This window comes from Phaethon lepturus, unplaced genomic scaffold (assembly GCF_000687285.1).
Source record: "Phaethon lepturus isolate BGI_N335 unplaced genomic scaffold, ASM68728v1 scaffold7078, whole genome shotgun sequence".
In the NCBI taxonomy this organism is placed as follows: Eukaryota; Metazoa; Chordata; class Aves; order Phaethontiformes; family Phaethontidae; genus Phaethon; species Phaethon lepturus.
Window position 1 is genome coordinate 1 of NW_010556820.1, and position 11,399 is coordinate 11,399.

The window sequence follows — 11,399 nt, forward strand, 5'->3', positions numbered from 1 at the left end:
GGAGCCGCCGGCGGGGAAGCGCGGCCTCTCCGAGACGCGGCGTGGAGGGAAGCGTGGGTTCTCTGCCCCGGGCTGCGGACGAGTGCTGTCGCGTTTCAGAGAACGAGCCTGAAACGGTGGGGAGGACCGCCGGGGGTGCCGGGACGCGTCCCGGCCCCGGCATGGGAGCAGGTAGGGAGGGGAACGCCTCAGTGCAGGGCTCCATCCGATGGTCCCGCGGCCCCCGGCTGCGACGGCGCACAGGTGGTTCCGTGTGCCGTTGGCGGGGTCCTGCCTCACGGCCGTTCTACGCTTTCAGCGTCCGCAGCATCCTTGTCCAGCGGCCTACGGCCAGACGGTGGTTTGTGTGATAAGCCACCGTGCTTTACAGAGACCGTCTGCAGAGGCCATGCATATTGGCTAATTTCTTGAAACTGTCGTTAGGATTTTCAACGGGCTTTTTTTTTTGTTGGTTGGTTGCTTGGGGTTTTTTTAAGTATGGCTTTCCTGTTAAATACTAGGAAGAAAGATTCCTGAGTGAGGTGTTTAGACATTGGAACAGGAGCCCGAAGAAACTGTGAAATCTCCATCCTCAGAAGTGTTCAAAACATGACTGGAGATAGGACTCTGAGCAGTCAACTCTAACTTTGAAGTTAGGTCAAGCTTTGAAGTTGGCTTTCAGCAGTGGTTTGGACCAGATGACGTCCAGAAGTTTGTTCCAACCTATATTGTTCTCAGAATTTAAAAACATATTCTGGGCTATGGTTATAAAGAAACTTGTCTGGAGTATCAAAACTAAGAAAGCATATTTTCCATTTGACTTATATAGCAGGTACGCTACCAGCTCATTCCAGTCTCCTGGTGTTTCTCTAGTGTTCTCCCTCACACCTGTTCTGTCTGTTTGGCAGCTAAACGGCAATACGTTTGGCTGCTGGTTAGAAAATGTATGTGTGCAAGTGTGTGCTGACTGAGAGGTAACAGCCATCTACTCTAAATAACATAACTGGTGGAGTTATAGTCGCTGTTCCCCTAGCAGAAGGTCTGATACACTTTGACTCCCAGGGCCAAAGAGTTTCCCTTGGCATTTGCTGGAATACAGTGTCTTTCAGACTACTGTGTTGTATTTGTTTGGAACTGGCCTGTGGGTTCAGAAATTGCTGGAAGATAGGAAGGTGAAGAGCAGGCTCGTGCCCTTACAGAGGGATATCAAAAGACTAGTATGTAGTAACAGAAGAGTATTTGGTTTTGTGGAGTAAGCAGGATTATTTGATAGGCCAGTAAGTATTTTGCAGTATGGAGGTTTCTCTGAATTCTCTGAATTTTGTGTAGTAATACTGGAGGAATTAATGGTAGTTCTGGTGTATATTCATTAAAGACTACCAAGAAAATGTAAGTAGTTAAATTGTGAAGTACTGATTGAGTTGCAAATATTGAGGCGATAATGCTGAAATAGAATAATGATAAATTATAATATTTTAAACAAAGTACGGTAACAGAACCAAATGCAGTTTTATAGATATGGACAGGAAATTCAGACTCGCTGCTTTCCAGGATGTCACAGTTCAGGGTCTGTGAGAGATCGAGGTTCAAACAGCTAAACAAACTGAACAAATAACCAAATGAGATCACAGTGCAGTTGTTTGGCAACAAGGACCATTACCTTTGGATGAATAAAAATAGAGAAATGTAAGGAAAATAATGAGATGTGAGCAGAAATGTTTGGGGATTTACCTGTGGATATAGCACTGGAGTGAGTGATACTGGAATACATCCAGCGTGTGTGCGCGTTCTCTCTCTCATTTGTTATATCTATACATCAAATTATATATATTATAGCATTTTATATACATATACACAAAGGTGTTTTAAAAAATGAGATGATGGTGTCAGTGTGATAGGGTTCTTGCTAATTTTCAGAAATACGTTGAATAAATCTTGTTCCTTAACTTCATTTCAGAACAGCCATCACAGCAACAAATATTTTCACTGAACACTTGCGTGTTCACACCACTTCCAGCCAGCTATAGCCCATTTTTTCAATGTAAATACTTATGATTTAAACACAATAAATATACCAGCATTCAAAATGAGTCCTAAAACTGTCACCTGGCTAAAAGTTGGTACCTCCTGCAAGTAGAAAAGCAGTTTGGAATAAATTTCAACGTTATTTGACATCAACTTTCAGTGAGGATGGAAAAGACCAACCAAAGTGACTTGCTGGAGAAATCACATAGATGACTAGGTTGCATAAAATTGCCTAACTTAAGTAATTTGTTATAATTTCTTCTCTCCAGGATTTCAAAACCTACGTGGATCAAGCTTGTAGAGCCGCAGATGAATTTGTCAACATTTATTATGAGACAATGGATAAAAGAAGAAGGGTGTGTAGATACTTTGACAACAGTCAGAACTGTCTTGTGCATTTTTTGCTTGCTTTTCTAACTAGCATTACACTTGAAAGCACTTGAAAGGGTATTGGCCAGGTTGAGACTTCTGTTCCTCTTAGGCTGCCCTGTAGAGGATTCATTATGTTACTGTGCAGCATTGTTCTAAAATGGGCCCTTTTAGACAGTGCCTTAGACTTCTTCATCATAATAGTTCTATTTGTATCCAACTGTGTTTTACAGGTACAGGATTTGGTCAATATAGGCAGATCAAACTTGCTTTATTTGTCTCTGAGGTCAGGATTCGGCTTATATTTTTCCAAACTTCTTTTATTAGCAGTTATCACTCCTGTTTCTGGGAGTCTTCAAGATTGCTTGAGGATAAAGTGGAAACAGCTCTGTTTGGCTCTGAAAGTCTTCATGGACCACATTGACGTGGTATCATGTAATAGATATTTGCACCACAAGAGAGCTGTGGAGACTGTTCTTTGGAAGTTTACATGTATTTAATTTAGTAACTTACAGATTTTTGTGAAAATATCAGCAATTGCTGAATTATTATTACATCATAGTCACTTTGCACGTGAGTAGCTTACAGAGAGACGTATCAATAGCTTGAAGGAGAGTTAGGAGGTTATTCAACTGTTACAGCCTATGAAACATTTGGGAAGTTCTTGTCTGCTGCTGCAGACTGTCCTTTTTAAGTTTCCACTTAAAAAAAAGAACTGTCCCTTTTAAGTTTCCACTGTTCCTGGTCTTGTTCACTTTTTTTTAACTGAAATTATACTTTCCTGACATAATCTGTGTTTCGTGCACACGCGCTGCCCACAGCCGGCACCCCCGTCCCTGCCCCCCACCAAAAAAAAAAAAAAAAAATAGTGATAAACTTCTTCTGGAAAGGTAGAATTATCCTTTTGTTAGCAGCTAGTTCAGTTCTATCACTACCTTTGTTAAAGGAATCTCATCAGTATTTAAGTTTGGAGGCATGTGAGTCCCTATGCAATTTATAAAGGGAAACATGTTTCAGTTTTAATTATTGGTCAGGAGCACTAGTTGTTAAATGGAGCTAATATTTCAGGAGACCATTTTGTTTATTGAAGAAACAAATATTTCACAATATAAGGATAAAAAAATGTTTTGTATGTTATCCATTGTATGTGTTTACACATTTTCCCCAAATATGTATTTTCATAATCACTCAGGCTTTAACAAGACTTTATTTGGACAAAGCAACGTTAGTTTGGAATGGTAATGCAGTGTCCGGGCAAGAAGAACTGAATAAATTTTTTGAAATGTTGCCATCGAGTGAATTCCAGGTTAACATGTTGGACTGCCAGCCCGTTCACGGTAAGGTTGTATTACAATTTACTTACTTATTTTTCAGGTTTTTTATAACTGTTGAAAGTGAACTGAATTATAATAGCACTTAATATTTCCTTTGGAACAAGCTTAGAGAAAATACTGAGGGTTGAAATGTCAAGTTGTGCATAAATCACAAATCAAGAGATGCACCAACTCTGTACTCTCATGTCTGGGAAAATATTTTAAGGACCTTTTTGTTAACATATTCAGATGTGATACATTTTCATGTATTGAAAAAGTCTGGCTTACCAGGTTATGTTGTACTTGACGATATCTAAGAGACCTCTGCTGTAGCCTCTGATACTGACCTGCAGTATAATTTGGAACAAATCATTAACCTGTATGTATTTTGATTTCTTTGTGTCTAGAACAGATGTTGAGTTCTTTAGATTTCTGATTAAAAACCGCTAAAGAAATGCGTACATAATTGAAAAGTTAATAAGTTACTTCTAATGGATATTTTGGGAATATAAGTAAGGAAAAAGCCTGTGGTCAAGCACACTTGATTTGCTCTGCTGTGAAAAAGATATAATATCTAATAGCGGGGAAAAAAGTGTATGCAACTTGCTAAATATTAATATATATGTATATATCTATGTGTCAAATAACGAGTGCTTATTCTAAGGAAAAACTCAGGTGTTTGTTATAGCACTCTAAAATGAACAACATGAGATGAAAATAGAAGAGCCACTAAAAAGCAGTGTTGGCAAGCGAATACACCATTGTCTGTACAGAAATGATGCGACAAAACTGTACTTTTTCTGAATGTGTAACCAATTGTTAGCCTATAACTAGTATAACCAGAATTGAATGAAACTTCTGTGTACATTTCCTACTGCTTTACCTGTTAGTCTTTGGTTGTTTCCTCTATACTTTTTCTCCTTGTGAAGAGCAAGCTACTCAAGGCCAGACGACAGTCCTCGTGGTGACAAGTGGGACAGTAAAATTTGATGGTGACAAGCAGCGCTACTTCAATCAGAACTTCTTGCTGACAGCACAAGCCACACCTACCAACACGGTGTGGAAGATCGCCAGTGACTGTTTCCGCTTTCAGGACTGGGCCAGTTAGTGAGGATTGGCTTCGGGAAGTGACCTCTCTCATTCGACATCTTGAAATTAGCTGTACGGACAGCCGTTCTCCACGCCTGAGAAACGCTCACTCTTCGTGTTGCATTTGTCATTATGGAAGGTCTACAGATGTTTCAGGGTTGATCCCAATGACCATGGGTTTAGTAGTAAACAATCTTAAAATGTGAGAGGTTGCTCGTGTTAGTTGAACCTAATAAAATGCTGACGGCAGTGAGCTGTGTTGGAATCATTCCTAAAATGCCTTACATGCAGCTGTGCCACCAATTCCAGACTTCTGGTATGGAATGCTGAAACTCTACTATTTGAACACAAAATCCTCTAAATATACAATTTTGACCAAATATTTAATTTTTTCAACTTGAAAAAGTCTGTTTTTACAGTAGCATCTTCCCTCTTGAAGAAGATGCTTGTGGCCTGTAGATAGAATTCTCAAAGCTACCTGCTCTCGATTGCAAGAGGCCAGGAAGGATTGACAATGACTTCTACTGTTTGTGAAAGTAACAAATACAGCTCCTAAGTGTGTAATTTCTCAAATAATACATTGGAAAGGTAATGTTATCTTCTCTGATACAAAAGGACTAAATAATCTCATCAGATTTCTTTTTGGCTTGAGCTTCTCCAACTTTGGTTGTAGTTAATCTACATTGATTCATATGTAGGGCATGCTGAATGATTCAGAGCTCTGATGCCTTACAGTGGAATTCCTGTTTGCTTTAACTGTTAATTCTGTTGCTATGAAGTTTGGACTATTTTTCCCTCATTCAGTCTGCAAGTTTTGAATCCCTACTGTCTTTTTCAGGAAACATTGTAGTAAAAAAGTGGCACTGAAATTGTGTATTACTGTGAAGCCTTCAACTTTTCTCTTCAGTACTGTTATTCAGAACAGGTGCTTTGATTATTTTCAACTTAGAAGGACAGATCTGAACACAAATACCACCTTCCTCTTGTGCAGATTTTTACTGTAGTTCTCATGTTCTTTTTAAATATTACCTTTAACTATTGATTCTGGGGTTTTTTTGCGTGTCTTGCTTTAAATTTGCAATTTAAAACTTTCAGCTGCTTTAAAATAGTTTTTAAGACTGCAGGTTAAGACTGAATAATCAGCAGATTTGTTTCAAGCTGGTACGTTTCTATTTTAAGCCAAGTTAAAAAAAAAAGTCAAGATTTAGCCATATATATGTGAAAGTACAGGTATATAGCTTGTATTAAAGCTTGTAACTGAAAATACATGAGGGGAACTTGTAACTCTGATCTTAATACGTGTTGCAATGACAGCAGCAACCTGAATACAAGAGCAGTTACGACTTCAGCTCACTTTTTTTTATCACTTAAATTGGGAAAAACATGAAAATGAGCAGTATCTAACTTGTGTAAAACATCTTAAAACATCTGTAGTTTCTGATATAATCCCAGAAATAATGGGATGTTTAGGTGAAATGAGTGGGTTTTTTTTCCTTTTAAGGCACTCTGGTCTTTACATCAGTAATTTAGAATTAGTAACCCGTCTCTGTTCAGAATCTCTTTATGTTCTGAACTATTGTGTAACTGTTTTTCAGCCTGAAGAATATGAATTCCTGCAAAACAATGCAAGAAGTCCAGAATTTTTAAAAACTGTAAATATTGTAAATACATTGTTATTTCTGTATGTAGTGAAGAAAGGATCGCTCTATTTAATTACTGTTTGTTCTTAACAGAATGTGCGAGGTTCATATATTTGTATTTCTTCTACAAGTTTGAAAAGAAAACGTAACCCTAAATTTGCCCGTTACTGATACAGCATTGTTGAACTGTGACAGTGGTGCAGTGTCCTTTTCTGGTTTTTTAGTTTGCTGTTGATTATATAAGTAGTGTTACAGATCTGCTTTGCATATACAAACCTGGTTTTGACTTTTGAGACGTAGTGATGGGTGCAACTGTAGCATTTGCTTGTTGAACTTTGAAGGCAGTCACCAGAACACACTCTTATATTTGTACCTGATAAGCTCATCCTGGGAATAAATACTTACTGGATATTTTTATTCAAGTTTTAATTTGTATAGTAGTTTTTCATTTTTTTTCTAGGCAGATTGTGAGATTTAAAATATATGAGGCAATGTTTCCATCAAATGTTACTCTTCTCAATTACTTTCATTTCATGCTATTCAAATGCAGGCTGCTTTTAAATCTGACTTCTGCAATTAATATTAAAAAAACCCAACCAAATAAAAAAAAGCCAGCACTACCTGTGGCATTACTTAGGAAGCTTACTAACTGGCCTAGCTGGACAAACCCAGTTTAAACTCTTACTTAGTAAGATGTGTAGTTGGAATTGGACTTGGTATGCATACAGGGGTTTTTGGAGAGAAATTTATTAGAACATAGTTGCTTCAGCGTAGGGAGAAGTGCCAGGTACGTACTGCCTATTTCTGTCATCTTTGTTGAGGATCACTTGGGGTGATTTGGTACTACCATGATTAGCTGTTGCTCTTTATAATTGAAAATGCTGTTTTACAAAATATTTTTATGGAGCATACTAAGTGATAATGGAGCTGTTAGATTAAATCAGTGATTTTGCAACTGAGCAACTAATGGCACAAACGAAAAATGTCTTCCATACTAGCTGGAGAAGTTAGAGATGCTGTAGCTCTGTGCTGCTTGTTAAAACTGTACCAAAATTAGCAGAAGAGAACATACAAATGCTTTTTATTCTGTTCAGTACAAAACCACCTGCCTGGTTTAGTGTTCCCTGTTGCTGACTCTGCTGTAATACCCAAAATTTACATTTAAAATGAACGTGTTTGTGCTCTAAACTGTAAACAGGAGTTAATACTACCATTTTTTGCTGTTTGATACCAAGTTACTGATTTACAACTGATCAGTGAAACAAAGCCAGCTGAAGAGCTAAGCACTTCCGCATACTAAATTGTGGCTACTGAAGACCTGGTAGATATTTTTTGTATATATTCCATATATTGTCTTTATCAGTCACTGTTTTTATGTTGCTTTATCCTTTTGGCATACTGCAGTTAAATTGACTTAAAACACTTGTGCTGTTTCTTGGAATGGAGAAAAGTGATTTTTCTGTTGGTATGAATGATTTGTTGTGATGATTTTTATATGCTTACGCTTCCTTATCCTGATTGGAAAAAAGCACATTATAAAGAAATGCTGTTTTATCAGTAAAGTAACTTTCCACGTTTGAATATATTTTGTAAGATTTTTAAATTAAGACCTCTTGTAAAATTAATTAAAAAAAAAACACAACAAAACCAACAAAAATCTACCTGATATTCTGCTTTTTTGTTATTATTATTACTATAAGTTTTAATAGTTTGTTCTTAGGATATTAAAAGTGCAAGAAATAGCTTGTGGCTTCCTTATCTTTACTACTTGTGTTCTAGGTATGAGTTACGTGTTCTAATTGTTGTGGCATGCAGTTCTGCAGAACAGGCTGCCTGTGAGCTCTCTGTCAGTGCTGCAGTAAAAAAAAAAAGTGTCTGAAATAATAACCCTGTAGCAGATGCCTCACGAAGAGCACTGTCAAGCAGTAAATGGTGTTGAACTGGCTAGAGTAACAATCTCAAATTGACGTTTCCCTCTAAAATTTACTGAAGTTTAGACTGCTGTCCAGCAGATACCTGGATGAAGTCAAACAGTAACTGCTGCCAAATTCTTGGCTTGTAAATATTTTCCCTGAGAACACATTGTTGTTCTCTGCTGTTTCTCTGCTAAGAAGAAATGAAACACTCAAATAAGGAACGGTTCGTGTGATAACTTTGGTGCTTTCTTCACTTTATTTTGCTGTTTAAAACATCAAATTACTAATGAACACTTACACAGTGTGGATAGCAGCTTTTAGTTGCTGGCAGTGAAAAGATGATGGTAACGCAAGGTCAATGTTTGCATGGAAAGAGATGTTCTAGAAACAATTAATGCCAAATGTATTCTAAAGTTCTTGCTGTGTTTGAATGTGTAGATTTCAGTGAGATTTTGCAGGCAGTTCCTTTTTGTAACTCTCCTGAGCAAGGCTCTGACAGCTGATGCAGTGTAAAGGTTTAGGAGCTCTGGGGAAAATAAATCACAGTTAGGCCCAAACCAGAAGACATTTTTGCATGTATGTTGAAAGTGAATCCAGAAATGGCTCTTTCAATATTCCCTCTGGGCTGAAGAAAAGAAAGTTAAGTCTTTCTAAACGAGCTTTGCTTTTCTGATTCTAACTGAAAAGAAATAGGTTACTGATAGCTGAACTTATTCCTTCAGAAGGCTAGATTTAATAATATAACTAAACCTATCTTGTTATCTTTTGTGTCCAGTGATTGAATGGACTGCAGAGACTAAATGGCCATTTTGCCCTGCATCAGTAAATACAGATGCCTTAGAATATACTTTTGATGGAAAAACGCGTGTTGAATTTCAGTGGCTAATTTTCGTCATCTTATCTAATTTAGTTCAGTCCCAGTGGGTTTGCAGCTTCATGGTTTTTTAAGGTTTCCAACCAGTACACAATGTATTTGACTTATTAAAATGAACAAAATTAAATTAATGTTGCTGCTGGGCTCAATACTTATTTTTCAAGGTCTCTGTATGCGACAATATGAATTCCTCTTCGGCATTGAAGTACTTTGGTGTGTGTATTCATACCAACAGAGTAGGAATGAACTCGATGTGAATTTACGTTACTAGCTTTGCAGTGTAACCTTCTGTCAGCTACGGCACGTTCCTAGGTTCTGAGTGTTTAAAGCACATGTTTCTTCAGAACTTGTCACATCCATGCTGAATCCTTAGGCTCACCTGGATGGACACTCTCATTGGAGAGTCTTAAAGAAACTGAGGGCTTCATTCAAGTGGATAGTTCTGTTGTCAGTTAGAGTCCCGTAGGACCCTAACTCCCCTCTGTAACTATCCCATGGTACATTTTCCTCTTTAATTTGTGTTTTAACGGAGTCATTCCAGTAACCAGCATCACTGGGATTTCAAGAATTTTAGCAATTACCAACAAATTATTTGTGGTAAAAATGGAAATTTACTGATGCCGAAAGTCAGTCATCTCCCAGTCCTATCAATAGCGGTCCCAAGTGAGACCCTTTGAGCTCTCCTGGACCACAGTGGGCTGCAACCAGCATCTCCCTCTGAGTGGAACGCCTCTCAGAGCCTATGAACCCTCAAGTTCGTGATCAACTGAGAGGCTTGGCTGATCACACGTTGAGCAATGCAAAGCATTCCATGTGAGTATTCGATGGAATTCAAGGGGGGCATTTAAAGGTACCTTTGTACATATTTATCTCTTTATATCTTAAGTGTCTGATCTTAGTATGTTGCTATGATTTAATACTGTGATTTGTCATAGTCAGTTTTAAGTTAATTATGTTACTAAGTTATATATAGATTTGATGTTGTGATTTATCTCAGTAGTGCTAGTGAATTTGATTGCTGTTATTTTAAAGTTACACCAAGCACTACACGAGAATCCCCGATACCCTATCCCTTAGACATAAACTGTTGACCAAGTCTGGGACTAGGAGTGGGTTCAGCTGCACCTAGACTCCTCTCTGAGAAGGAGTTTAGAAAGCAAGGGAGTCCACTCTGAACCTCGTGACTCAACGGGAGGGCATTCCTTTCCTTACCTAACCTTAGTCATAAACCATTGACCAAGTCTGGGACTAGGAGTGGATTTCGATCCACTCTGAACCTTGTGACTCAACAGGAGGGTCTCCCCTACTTTCTTTCCTCAATATACATATAAGTCACATTAGCCCAGTTCAATTCATGAGCGAATCATTCCAATCTAATTGTAATTTGGTTTCTCTTCGTACACCTTTTCATGTTAAGTGAGTAATGGAGTGAACCTTGCCATCGAATTCTGTTAAGTTGCACCTTTTAGCATATCTGTATTAAAATCATTCGCTTTCTAATACCTTTGATGGTTACTCTTTAAGTGGCCCTACCATTCGTTCAGGGCAGGTTGCCTCAGGTGGTCACGAACCTGATCTCTTACAATGGGAGGGACTTGGCTCCTCCAGTCCCCATCTTGTGGTCCATCCCCTCAGGGAAGTGAAGACTGCCAGGGAAGACTGAGGCCAAGAAGTTGTTAAGTGCCTCAGCCTTCTCCTCATCCATTGTTGCCAGTTTGCCAGCCTTGCTCATCAGGGGGTACGCTTTCTTTGACCTTCCTTTTCTGGCTCACATACCTATAGAAGCCCTTATTTTTCCTTGCATCCTGTGCCAAGTTCAGCGCCGGCTGCGCCTTGGCTTTCCTGACCCCATCCGTACACAACTGGGCAGCGTCCCTGTACAGAATTCTGAAAAATTATGTACTAGAGACACCATGAATATTAGAAATGTGTGAATAAACGCATGTATATAGCCAATTGCATTTGTATATTTAACTATTTGTAGATGCATATTTTATTTAAGCATGTATGTATGTATGGTGTGTATCTTGTTCCAGTGTAAGCTACAGTTAATGCACGATGGTGTTGTCTTACTTAAACATCTGGTTGAACTGTAACTATACGAATAGATGGACTGATGTAAATCACAAATTACTACAGTTCACCGAGACCTTGTGATTCTTTCAGGTATTGAAAGGTACAGATAGAACAGCAG

General features: G+C 38.4%; 1 protein-coding gene across 1 annotated transcript; it reads left to right on the top strand.

Moving 5' to 3' along the window:
• Nucleotides 1-2,261: 2,261 nt before the first annotated feature.
• Nucleotides 2,262-4,979, top strand: NXT2 (nuclear transport factor 2-like export factor 2). The gene is made up of 3 exons (XM_010292566.1): nucleotides 2,262-2,360; nucleotides 3,566-3,710; nucleotides 4,616-4,979. Exons 1-3 carry the CDS (start codon nucleotides 2,343-2,345, stop codon nucleotides 4,792-4,794), a joined length of 342 nt encoding a protein of 113 aa, XP_010290868.1. The 5' UTR covers nucleotides 2,262-2,342; the 3' UTR covers nucleotides 4,795-4,979.
• Nucleotides 4,980-11,399: the final 6,420 nt, after the last annotated feature.